At 39.8% G+C, this 14056-nt stretch overlaps 1 protein-coding gene across 1 annotated transcript in view; it reads right to left on the reverse strand.

Annotated features, from left to right (window-relative positions):
* The window catches only part of LOC102199648 (copine-8-like), an 84717-nt gene extending 71264 nt beyond the window's left edge, over positions 1-13453 (reverse strand). The window contains exon 1 of the mRNA XM_005731534.1: positions 13156-13453. Within this exon, the coding sequence (XP_005731591.1) occupies positions 13156-13238 (83 nt within the window). The 5' untranslated portion in view covers positions 13239-13453. The remainder of the gene's footprint in view (positions 1-13155) is intronic.
* Between the last annotated feature and the right edge of the window lie 603 nt (positions 13454-14056).

The raw sequence follows: 14056 nt of genomic DNA on the forward strand, positions 1-14056 counted from the left end.
AGGCAGACATACACACACTTCTATGGATACGGTAACCTCCCTATGAGTCATACACACCCGAGGGCTTCCACCTGCCCCTCAGAGAGAGGGGGGACTCTTTAAAAAGCCCTTTCCTGCACAGGCAGCCTTGCAAACGTCTGGGTGGTCAAAACAGAGTGCCTCGTTGTTCATCAAACATTTACGCTAGCAGTCCCTCTTCAACACCAGAATTACATTTGAAATCCCGCCAGTTATGTAACAGGCACCTAAACATGGCAGCTGGAGCTTTAAATACCTGCATGTGCGGGTGGGATGGGGGACTTCCATCTTTTGAGAGCATCTGAGATGAAATTTTCCTTCAGCAGTGAGAGTGCTAGCCTGGGGAAATCAGCCAGTATTCTTTTTCTAATGACACACGTGCATTTCTAACCAGAAATGATGTTGGGGTTTTTTTTAAAAGCAAAGTAAACAATTTCTACCATATTTAAAGCGTATAAAATGGTGAAAGTGTTCACAGGGCAATGTGGAAAACCTTCCTCTCCTCAGGAAAAGCCCGTTCCCACAAAGTCTGATAGTTTATCTGCTTATTATTCACCTTCAAATGATGGTTCCTTAGTTTCGACAAGATTCTTGGGGTTAATATTAAGGATACAGATGATAAACAGATACAGTAACAAAATAAAAACTTGCTCAAATTCAGTAGAAAAGTACACGTAGAGTTTGAGAGACCACAGGGCTGTCACAACATGAGATACTGTCAATAAGGCATCTGCAATGTTCTGAAGACAGTTAAACTTGTCAGGTAGTGATGTCCAGCAGGTGAAAATGCAGCTCCATGAACACGCACAGCTGTGGATTCCAGCTGCTTCAATGTTGCATTAACTGGCATTAACTCAGCCAGTTAATGCGAGACAAATCTAGCTGTTCATTAAAGCTTTCTGGTTTGATCAGAAAAGAAACATTGGTCCATACACCTGAAAGTCCTGAAAACGCATTGTGAATTCTGTCTCGAGTCTACGAATGTATCTGTGCATTTCTGTGGTGCTGATGCTGTGCTGAGCGGAAAGCTCCTGAAGTGTTGGAATGTAGAAAGCTAACAACGTCCTTCTCACCGATAGGCGAAGTGATTTTTAGCCAATTACAAGTTGAATCTGGCAGTTGGGGTTGTTAGCTAAGATACCGTCATTAAGTCGCGGCACAACTAATGTGTATGCGAGCGAATTTGCTCATTTGCGGCCATGTATTTTTTAATGCACCTTCTCAGATTGTCGTGCCCAGGGCTGAACTGGGACAAAAAAATCAGCCCGGGCATTTTGACTAGAGACCGGCCCACCAGGTATTAAAGCCATAAAGCCTTTGAATGAAAACAAATGCTGTTGTGACAGTGATGTACAGTCTTGTCGGTATATGTATGATTTTTATACATTGTACGTCAGATAAAAACTTTGATTGTAAGCTTCAGATAATTATTTAATAAAAACCAGACATTTTAAATGAGAATAAGAAAGTATTTCTTTGTGCCCCCCTCTCCCTGTTAATGCCCTACATGGACCCCTGGCAACATTTTGCTAGACCCGCCCCTGCACAGGTACCAGCTGTCAGCTACATAAAAAGGGATCCTGGTGTTATTTGTCTCTCAGAAACAGTTCATAACTTCCCTTCAACTCATTCATGTTAACTAAAAGGTAAACCTGTTTCTCCATCACCTGTTCAGCTCTGATGATCCAGTAAGGACATCTCCTGGTTTCATCTTCATGTTTCCCTCTCACCAGATATACAAACCTCATGACCAGCAGCTTTTACAGCTGTGGCTCCAGCAAACATCAGCTGATACTAGAAATGAATATTAAATAAATTCTAACAACAGCTGATCAAGCTTAAACGTGCTGCTGTTGTTTAGCGCGACATCCGCTGGTTTCCTCTTTCTGGCGCAAAGTTGGCGATAAACAAACAAGAGAGAAAAGCTGATCAGCTGATCATTGATCAGTTTCATGATTGAAGTAGCAACAGGAGAGGGAGAGAATGAGAGAAGAAGAGGCAGATGTGCGGCTTAAAGATGCAGAAAAACTCCAGCTTTGTGTCGTTTTCATTGTAGCTGAAGTCCGGGACAAACTGTGTTCCTTTTCAGCTCAATATGAAACACGTAATATTTTCTCTGAATACCAGACGATTCCGTTTTTTACAGGACAGTCGGCAACTCTAATAATTAGCCTTATGAATAAAATAAAGTTCACTATCAGTAACATCATAGCACTCACACAGCTGTATAGAAACTCCGTCATGCTAGCTAGTACGCAGTACAAGTTATTGTAACTGACGGTAAAAAGTCAGCACAACAAAAATAAACTCCACCTGAACTTGGTTTATATCTGACCCAGATAGACTGCAGGTCATAACTTCTTACCTGAAGTTCAGTTCACCTGACACTCGGCGGCCGCCTCGGGTCTCTCCTCCTCCTGCCTCACCTGCTGGCCTCCACCACTTGCTAATGTTACTGAATCTGTAGAAGCTCCGCCATAGCCACCACTAAACAACTGAGTTATTTTTACACATCAGCCAGCATCAGGCCAATCCACCACCTTTCATTGTTTATACCGTTACAAAAAAAAATAAAAAAATCATCGGCCCATAAAAACGAAAAATCACCATCGGCCCACTGAGCAAATGCCCGGTATGCCGGATGGCCAGTCCAGCTATGGTCGTGTCATCAGTTAACCCTTCGCGTGCCAGCTGTGGCACGCGTGCCTAGGGTTGCCGACCCCTGTCTTAAAGTCAGATACCATGCAACTGCGGAGTGGGTGGTTACTTTTACAGCGTAACCTCACACAAGCACACGAGCTTGACATCTGCCTTCCAAGAGTGTGGAGTGTTGTTCGGAGCAGCAGCAGTCGTCTGCAGAGCCGTAACATCAGTTAATGAAGAAGTTCCCACGAAAGATGCTGTAACCAACAGCACAAGCTGCTAGGAGGATAACTCCAGATCAATACAGTCAATCGAAGCTACAGAGATTACTCGGCTGGTTTGATCAGTTTAGCCTTGAAACACCTGAGAAACTCTCTTAACTATGAACGATTTTCTCAGATTCTGAGTGAGAGGGGGGTTTGTATCTTCAAGGGAAACTGATGTTCACCCAATAATGAACCACGAGAGTCCTGCTTTACGAAAAGAAGCCACAATTTGAGTAGTCTGTGTTAGTTGTATGACATAATTACAATAATAGGTGTTAAAGAAATTATGTAAAATTTGAAACTGTAACTATGGTGTTGCATTGTCATAGTTTAAATATTTATGTGAACTACAAAGTTCCATCCATCCTCTTCTTCTTCTGATGTTAAATCATATAAGAGGAAAATTCCCCTCAGGTGAACATACAATGCTTTGGAACAATGACATTCCTCTTATCTTTGCTATGAAACGATTTCTTCTTCATATGTTTTCAGTGCAGGCAACTGGGGACAAAAGTCCGATTTCTTGTTATGTTCAAAAGTCAAACGATTATTAGTTATTATATAGTAATAGGGTTATAAATGAAATTAATGCCTTTAAAAAAAGTTCTTCTGGTACAAAATTCCCTTGTTGTGTGCTTCATTATTAATATTTTAAATGTTGAGCTACCACTAAAGAGAACGCTTTTTACAAACTAAAGATTAGTAAGTCTCACAACACTTTCACTTTAAGCTCCTATTGTTACAGAAGGAGATTTTTAATGGCTATTATAAAGCAAGCAAAGCATATTTTGCTTGCTACGAATGATAAATCCTCTATGACCATCCTTAAGGATCCCAGAGTTTGTTTGCACAACCTATGGGCCATAGCTACACTTGAGTGCGGTGGATCATAGAAGGAGCAAAATAAAAGGTGAGATTTTTATAGAGCTTCAGTGTAGGCAGGATGTCAGGCTAGACAGGTGGGTAAGAAAAACAGTTTAATATGGACCCAGACTTTTCAAACAAACTATTTTCTCTCTCTGTTCAAAGGTGGAACCAAAATTCAGATGACAAATTGATCCAGTATTAAACAAGAGTGTTATAGATGATAGATGGAAGATACAATTAACCTATGACTTATGAGTCTGAAGAACATGGTCAATGCTCTTATTAATGTCTTTTAGTGAAAGTACAGTTTCTCTAATGGTGAGAAACTTATTTTTTGGGGGGTCAAAGATAACAGTCTTTTTAATGCAATTAGAAGGTGGCATTTATATCTCCAATGAGGCGGCTTCAAACCAGCTTCAGTCCAGTAATAATGCAGGAATGTTGCTACCACAATCCAATATGCGTGCATTCCTGCTGTGGACTTTTGTAAGCTGAACTATGCATTTCAACTGGTTCCCTTGTCATTTATGACAAGATGTAATAGAATAGCTGCTGCCATGACAGCACCCTACTTAAAAAAGATGGTTACATTTTTGATCAAAGTCCTGGTAAATTTCCTTCGAGTGAAGGTCAGAACCTATGTGGCAGGTACTACAAAGATTTATGCCTTCAAGTTCTTGTGAATCTGCTGTGAAATGTCAAGTTTTATGTCCTCTCAGGTACGATTTGTACTTTTGTTTTTGTGTTTTTTAAAGCCCAAAGATTCCAGCAGTTTAATCAGGAGCTAAACATTAATCTGAGGTTATATGTTAATTGTACTGACATTTTTTATAGGCTGCACCAGAACCTCTAAATGTCATTTGCATAATTACATTACACACATGCTACATCATATTCTATTTTTAGCCCATATATTTTTGATAATAGCTTATGATGAATCTGCCAAAGAATCTGTATTCAAGCGACTGAATCGGGTCATTCGGTGCACTTAGCAACACTTGTTTCTAAGACTGGTCGAGAAAGAGTATCCGTTTTTGTGAAGAGCTCCGCCGATTTGTTGAATAACCATTGAGACAATCAACGGAATATTAATGTGCAATCATTTTAAGGATTATAGGTCATTTTTAAGCAAAAATACCAAAATATTCAGACCCAGCTGAGGATGCCACTGTGAGGACTGATTTTCTGTTTTCCTGTTTCAAAGTAAACTGAAACCTTTTCAGGTTTTTGAATAGACTTTTTGACAAAAAATAAAATAAATACAATAATTGATAAATTATTGATATATGCAGCTACATTGATTGCAGTTTTGTTTTTTTTATCCGATTCTTTATTTTTTTCCTAAGTGTGACCTGCCAACACCAATTTTCTTCCGAGAAACTAGAATTGACAGAAAATACAAGCAAAAAAACTTTTCTACAATGCAAAATTTTGTTTTCATAATAAAAGAAATGAAATTTTACAGTTTTCTTTCAGGATCTTTTCTCACTGAAAATAAACATGAAAATAGAAATAATTACAAATAGAAATAATTAAATGAAAATGAGTTGCTTCTCACCTTTACTTGACATTTTTAACTAAAACAGGCTCGTACTTATATAACAAAACAAATTTCAGTGTTACTAACATGATTTTTAATTGCTTTTATTGCTTCCCCAGATAACACGACATCGACCTTTTTCTCCACAATGTTTCCTCAAACAAGCTTTTTGATCTTTTTCATACCCAGACTCTCGTCTTGCGGCTGGCTCTGAGCTCTGGACAGCTTTAGCTTTAGTCTGGTTGCATTTATTAGCCCTGTTCAGCGGGGCGAGGGTGGCATAAGTGTCTGATTAGGTTTGTTATTATAAAGATTTTGTGATGGCTTTCCTGCAAACGCTGTGTCGTCATTTACAGTGAGGAACTCCCACGACATAACAACATGTTAGCTTGTGGCGATAAGCATTTGTGCGACTGCATGTTGCACAAACATGAATGGGTCCAAGTCACAATTAGACAGATGTGAGGTTGGCCAATCGATCATAGAGCCATCAGGGAATTCTGAAAACCCAACAGTTCCAGTCCCTGGCCAGTTAATGGCGACATCTCTAGTTTTTTGTCTTATTTGGTCTGTGATCACCGATCTGGTCATCCTCTTCATCGCTGCCACAATCTTTTTATCATCTAAGAACAAAGAGACAGTCATACACGCACTTTAACAACGCAGTCCTTAGATACAGGTGCATATCTGTATATTATCTGAAGAGGACTTTTAATGGATTTTAGCAATAAATACCATATAATGTATTTAATATTTACAGCCTGGAAGTAATGCTTCTTAGAACTTAGAATACTGCATAAATCTGCATAAAAATCCTCTATTGCGCTCAGTAGAAAGGCATCAAATACTGGACACTAATCAACATGATGTCTTCAAATCTATCCACAGCAATCACGCAGATGCAGGAAAGTGGCTGTGGAAAAGATGAAAGCAGAGGAACAAAGGTGGGGGGAGGGAGGGGGATGGTTAGTAATGTGATGGAGGCATGTCGGCTCTCAGAGGTAACCAGGTAAAGCTGGTTACCTCTGAGAGCCGACAGCTGTCTGGTGCCTTCATTAGACCAAATGACTGCTTCAGAAAACTCATTAATGCAGCCACCCAGCACGACCCTTCCTGCGTTTAGGACTCGCCACCTGAGACCAACTTGATCTGTTGGCTTTGTGCTCTTTGCTCCCTAAATCCTTCACAATTTAGGTGGAACGGAGCAAAGAAACAAGGTAAAGCAGGATGAAGTGAAGCAGAGGGGAAACATGACATTAGCTTAGCCGGATTTCATTTCATTTAGCTTCATTAGAGTTTTATTTGAACTAAAGATTTAATAGTAATTCTTTAGAGCTAACTAGCAATCAGTGGATCTAAGCAGCAATTAAGAGGAAACAACAGTAGTGGAAATGTATGCAATAACGGGTACTGAAACAAAAAGTACAAAACATGATCAATTACATAAACTGTAACGAAGGAATTTTAGCACCTCATTATACAGTAAGAGTGTGCACAGCCACAAAGAGCTTTGCTGCTCTGAAAATACTCCCCCTCATGACAACACTTTCTTTGTTGTTTTTAATCATTTTAGCCTTGTGATTAGATTGTGAAACAATGTGCAAATAACCTGTGAGAGTTGGAGATCCTGCTACTGTGTGCAGTTCTTTAATAATGGAAAAAGCTTTATTGGTTATACAAAAAAGCTACAAAAAAACCCCATATTGATCTTTCTATTTCTTCATGTGATACTATTTGCTTATTGCTTACTAAGTCCTGGGCTTTTAGTCTGTATTTGAATCTGTTTTTTTCAGACATTTTTTGGACTTTGAAAATTGTAATTACTGTATAGTAAACACATTCCATTTGATCTGATGTTATTTGAAGTGGGCAAGCTATAATTTTACGCAACTTTTCATTGTTAAATAAACTAAATGGTGATTATACAAAGTAGAATACAGTGTAGTCACACCACTGACATTTAGATATCTATGATATTTCCTGGGTAAATGAACATTATAATGCATAACTAAACAATGAAGACCAGCGCTTCTGTTTTCTCTGGTAGCTTTTCCCAGTTTGTGAAAACCACAGAACATTCATATCCTAGCAGGCAGCTGAAGCCCCTATCCGGTCCTTAAGTGATGACGTGGCGAATCCTATTTCCGGGCCTAAAGTAGTCTGCGTTTAATATGGCTTTTGTGTTGTTAACATGTTTAATGTTATGTATTTTCTTCTATTTAATCTCAAAAGCTCCTAAAACAGTCAGTGATCACTGTTGACCTTCCTCGGCTTTTATTACCGCTAATCATTTATTTAAGCTCAGTTTTTAAAACCTTAGGATGTAACTACAGCCCAGCCCATGCAGCAGTATATGAATGACTAACCTCGTATTGTGGATGGATTATCTCAGTTGTTCTCCTGGCTGAAGTTTGGTCCTTTTACAGCATCCTGCCATGCGATTACATTTGTTCCTGACCACGAGAACATTCACGTTAACTCTTATTGAGTGGAAAAAAGTTAGCTTGTTTATATTATGCTAACATAGCACATAGCACATCATTATATACCAGCTAGCCAAACTTCAGTAACCCTACAAACGTCACTGCTGTTTAGTTTTCTGTCTTCATTTATGTTGGAAGTGATAACAGAGCTGTACGTTTTAATTTGTTTCCAAAACCCCGCAGTCAGGACATGCTATATGTATTTAGATAGAAGCTAGCGAGCTAACTTCCTGCTAACTTCTAACTCCGTTAAATGTCATAAATTTCGTTTTCATGGATGCCTGGATGTTAAACTCAATTGTTACACCTGGTAGAGCAGAACCCTGATCATTTTATTAAAGATGAAAGACTTTAGACAGTTTTTCAACTCTCAGTAATGCCATAGTGATCGTTTGATATATGGACCTGCAGCGGAGTTTAGGCCCAGACACGGCTAGTGACATTAGACTTAACGACCGGATTGATCTTCAGCAGCAATGTCGCTGCTATCTTGTACTTTGTGGCTACTGTGTACCTTTTTGGTCCTGTTTTATTTTACTATCAAAGTTGAAAGATGGTATATTGATACAAAATAAATTGGCCTTTTTCATTTTGTATATGTCAAGGTCAAATTATACATTTTTTATCTTATGTAATTGAAATGTTTTAATATTTTTAACTTGTTTCTTAGGTGTTTTGCTGCAATCTCAAAATGTCTAAATAATATTTCAACGACATAAAGCATTTTGTATGTTAGCTCTAATCATTAGCCCCAACTGGTTAACAGGTAATTCACAGTCAAACCAGTCAGCTTCATTTCTACCGGACCAAACGATTTTAATTTATCCTCGTCTAATTTCTTTAACCAGCCCCAATCAGCTGTGCTACACAAAGATCAAGCTCCACTGTTACCAGACAAATAAACGTGTCATCTTTTAGTTTGCTAAATGAGCCTCACCACAGCCATGCTTTCTTTCTTGTAATTACAGAGGAGTTTAAATTGTTGGCAGAACACAGCACCAGTTGGAGATCTCTGCAGACTCCACAGCGAGAGCACCAACCACAATTTATCTTCAGAGACTGTACCATTCTGAGCCTTCCGGTGAAGGAGTCATTATCTAGCTTTAAAGCCTCAATGTGTAAAATGCTGGTGTGATTACATGTTTATGTATGTGGAAAATGAGACAGTCGTACTGAAGAAAAATAGCGCAGCGTGTTCTTTGCTTTCACATCATTCTTCTCAGGCTCCTGGGGTGAGAGTGGTAGTGAAAGCTACTGTTATTTGAGTACCAGTACCAGAAATTGCTTCTTTTTAAAGCATACACAGAGGCTTTAAAGGGGACCTGCTGTACTTTTCTCTGTTTTCTGTCATACAGCTACTGTTACTATGGTGGATGTTGATATTAAATACAACATTTAAAATAATGGATTCAGCATAAAAGAAATCCCTGTCAGCCAAAAGTTTAAGTTTCAAACTGTTTCACACATTTTGTTCTATTGTTGCCTCTTTATGATGTTGGTGACACTGGAAATTCCTAATATGGTCATTTCAGACACAGAGCTCCTGCTGTAAGCACAGAAGCTCCACCCTCCTGCTATTTCAAACCTGTTTGCGAGAGGCAGCCAATCAGATGATTGCACTTTCATCAGGTGCTGAGTAATCTTGAACTGTGCTTCCCAATGACATTAAATTTACTGGAGAAAAAACAACAACGCTATTTCACTTCTCATAAAAGCCAGAGAAACCTAGTTATTTTTGTTTTAAGCCATTTGTATTTAGAACTAAAACAAAAGAAATCTAAGAAACCTGCACGCTATAGTTTCCTTCCCTGCTCCACTAACTCTTTCTGTCTCTTTCTTCACCTTCCTCGTGGAAAGTGCAACATCAGCTGTGACACATCGACCAGCCTCTCAGCAGGTCGGCGTCCGGCTTCAATACAGCTACACAGAGCACGTCAATTCTTCAAAGGGATACACTTCGTAGCTTTTGTGCCCAAAGGTCATGACTATCTCTCCGCTGTGGACCACTCAGATCACAAGACAGCTGAGCTGACGCGAACACCAACATCATTCCCTACAAACACTTCCCAAAACACCCAACTGTCTGCAAGGTTCATTTGCCTGTGCAGCTCTACAGACTCGCCACGCTCACTGTCTACTGTCCACGCACAGAATTAAACTCCACTGACTTGTGTTTGTGTCATCAAGGCCTCGTGATCATGAGTGAGGAAACTCAGGCAAATGGCTGTGCGGGGGTTTTCTTCTCACTAACACACCATATTTGTCTTGAGTTAATCAATCTGTCACTTCTGCTGCTTCACTGCACATGTGACGGGTCCGGAGACGGTTTGGATTTATTGAGTGAGGGAGCTTTCACTCAGCGACGGACTCTATCTGGGCTGAATGCTTCAGTAGCTTCGTCAACACAAAAGTGGGAAAATCACACTCTCCACAAGATAAGGACTGGTAAATTTTGTTTTGGTGTGGCTATTAATGGTTTCACCTCAGGCAGATCAAAAAGCTAAAGCATGTTTGTTCTGTCAAAAAAAAATGAACTAGTACAGTGAATTATTGGACTAGATTTTCACACGAAAGATGCATTTAACAGCCAATATCCACTTAACCAAAAAACAAACAAAAACAGTAAAACAATATTAAGCTATAACCTGATTCAGATAGGTGTTCTGTTCTTGATTTCTGCCACAGTCCAATATAAGGCAGCTGCTCAGAGAACCAGACAAAATGCATGCGTTCATCCAAGGAATCTGTCTCTGTAGGTTTTTTTCCCCCTGTTTTAAAATCAACATACAAGAAAACCAAGCTAAAACAGTGTCAAAATGATGTAGTATATCAAACTTTGGTAAAGGAAAATGCCAGGACTGCCAGTTTGGTGTACAACAATGAAGCAGTGCAGTAATCCTACAATGCAGGACTTGGCTTTTTTCTTTGACACACACGACACTAAAACTGAATCTATTTTTGATTTTGGTCGTCAGTCCTAAAAATTCGTTTAACGCTCCAATGAGACAGTGGTGAAATTTTGCAATTAGGAAAAAACATAACAGCAAATGCCTACATGAAACTGCAAGTGTTGTTTGTTAGTGCCCCGAACCAAAGGTGGTGCAGTTTAATGCGTCACCATTGCACAGCTTTTTTAGGATAATTTTTGTGCTGGTTGTGAACTGCAAAGCTTGTACATCCCAACACTATACACGACTGGCTCCCTGGAAGCTTTACTCATTTTGTCAAAGGTGACTTGTGTATTTTGTCTATCATTTGGCTCCACAAGCTTGAAAGCTTGTGGTGACAGAAACAATGCATTACCTAATGCCTCTGTCACTCAAAGTGCCTTTGCAAGCATTAAAGAAATGTCACTGCAGTTTGTCCATTTTCCATCCATGCCATTTTCTATAAATGCTCGCTCCTTTTCACGGTCAGGAATATGCATAAGGAAAAGCACATAAATTATGTTTGCATGACTAAAAAGAGCTTTTTATAAGAATGCGGAGATGAGTCATAATTTGCGGGAGCTTTTCTTTTATGATGCCATTTTTTCCCCTTAAAACAAACAAACAAACAAACACATACATAATCAAACACAAAATATCTTCACAAGTTCAGATCTCAAAATCATGAAGTTCATTACCAAGCTGACTTGCTGTGCAAAGCTTTTATCTTAGAACTAAAACAGCAACAGAAGCTCCATCTGCATAAACAGCTGGCAGATTTTAGGTCAGCGGGAATTTAAATGAGTCCAAAGTCTTTGTTCTTCTGTTCATTAAAAGTCTCAAATAAGGTTTACAAGAATTAAAGTTTTGCAGTGAAATAAAGATTTAAAGACTACATGATCTCAGCCTGAACCTGAACGACCGACTAAATCAAATAAAATGTTTTATGACATGCCCTGAATTCCTTGTCACTTATCTTACTCTTATACAGCATTATGATATTGAAAAGTTGTTTGGGGCGTGACTGCCTCTTCAGTTTAGGGGCAAACAAACCAGGATAACTAAAAATCCCCAGATTGTGTCAAAACACGTTACTGATTTTACACATTCAGACGACAAACTGAAGAAGAGAAAATGGATGCACCCCCCCCCCACACACACACACACACACACACCTGAAAAGTTACCAAATGAACCTTTGATCATAATAAAAAGAAATTAAAAATTCAGCTTCAATTCAGCACTGATCATGTTGAATTGATTGATTGATTCTTTTTAATTCATGCTTCAAAGGAGGCTTAAACGATTTAGCGCTTATGCAGATTGTTTTATTATGTAAATCTTCAGTCACATTCTGCTCCATTTTAAAGATTCTGTGATGTGTGAATCATAAGCTTTGCTTTGATTGGACACTTTACACAGTGGGCTTTACCATCCACTGCAATAGCACACTGTACTGTAGATCTTTGTAGTTCACTAAACATTCAATTCTATCAACATAAAATTACTCGCTGATCTATATTTCAATTTAAAAAAAACTTTTGTCATTGAAGAGGACATGCTGCTTTTCATTGCGTCATGGGATTTAAAATGTGTCTTCTTGGCTTTTAAAAAAATCCAAGAGCTCAAAACCCATGATGACACCTTACTTTCTCAACTTTAACATTTCATTGAATCTAAATTTAATCCTAATCTTCTCAACAGTCCTGACAGTCCTGCTGAGAGACCCCAGATGATACATGGAGAGGAGAAATGATTGGATGGATAGAATGACAGATATAGCATATTTCATATCATTACAAACAGCAAATCCTTCCACGTAAGAAGCAGCAGCCTGAAAATGGTCGGTGTGTTTTTAAAAGCTGACTGGACGTGTCCACTGTAGTAAAACTGCCACAGCGCGAATCAAACAGCCTGCTCCAGCATCCTCCACCCGTCCTCCCTGCAGGAAATTCCCACATGAAATAAATATTTCTTAAGGATGATGACGTGGTGAGGTGGTCACTTTGCTTCGGCGCAAACATAAATTTCTGCAGCTCTGCGTGTGGCAGCTTCACCGAAGCTCGGAAACGTGACAGCAGTGTAAAGACATGTCAACTCTGACCTCCATCCGGCGCTCATCCACAGGAAAACTACTGGCAACAGACGCGCAAGAAAACGTGCCTTCCTGCACAAATCCAATATATAATCATTCACCTGCCACTGCACTCGTATAAAGAGAAAAGTGGCGTGACTCCACACCGCACTGTACAAACAAATCAAATTGAAACAACGAGCGCAAAGCGAGTTTGTGCTGGGTTTATTCCCTACTATGCAGCCTGCACGGAACTCCCGGGCAGATATCACAGTGAAAGGAATATTTATTGTTTTGTACATCTCAACGCAGTGAAGCAAAAGTGGTCAGCACTCACCTGCACGAGACCGTCAGTTCAACTTTGGTGGCAGGTATCGAAGCGGTGAAGGGGTCCGCGTCCCCAATAAACGCCATATTCATCGCTGCTTGGTCGGTCACAGTGCGTCCCCTACCCCCAGCGCTGTAACGGCGGCATGTGAAAAAGCGGTGTAAAAGAAATAGAAGGGGGGGGAAACCTCGCAATGGATGCTCAGTGAGCCGTTTGCTTCCTGGAAGAACCAAACACCAGAGAGCGAGAGAGAGAAAAGCACACGGACGCAGACCTGCAGCGTGCCACAGTCGGGTCTCTGTGCGGCTCTGTGCTCCGGAGGAGAGAGGACAGTGTGAAGGGGCGGGAAGACACACATATACAAACACACCACACACACACACAAAGTGGGAGTCCACAGCTATTTGTGAGGACCAAAAAGAAGGATCGTTTCTATTTAGAGGTGAGTGCAGGGTTATGTGTAAAGCTCTGTTTTGGTTTGAAATTGCAGTACTCGGGAAACTATCATCTTGAAAGGTCTGGAATCGATAAAACATGTTAAATAAAATCAGTTACACCCAAGACAGTCAGGACTTCAGCACAGCAAAGCCTCAATGTGTGCATCCTGCTCAGAATAACAATAAAATGGGTCACAGAGAGGCAGCCATCAGATTCAATAAAAGATAACCAATCAGTGATGTCAAGTTAGTTCAGGCTGGCTGGTTATGGCAAATTTGGGTTATAGGTGGAGGCTTGTTTGTGTTTGTGTGTGGACAGCACAGGGAAAGAAATCCAGCTCTCAGGGGGCCAGACCTGTTCAGTTTTTGGTCCATGGTAAGCCTAATTTACTTTGAGGCATATAGGAGTTTAATGGAAGCTATGTTCAGCCTTGCAGAAGAGCATGGCCTTTGGGTTTGAAATACATATTGAT

The sequence above is a fragment of the Pundamilia nyererei genome, unplaced genomic scaffold (assembly GCF_000239375.1).
Source record: "Pundamilia nyererei isolate P.nyererei 1_Seehausen unplaced genomic scaffold, PunNye1.0 scaffold00043, whole genome shotgun sequence".
In the NCBI taxonomy this organism is placed as follows: domain Eukaryota; kingdom Metazoa; phylum Chordata; class Actinopteri; order Cichliformes; family Cichlidae; genus Pundamilia; species Pundamilia nyererei.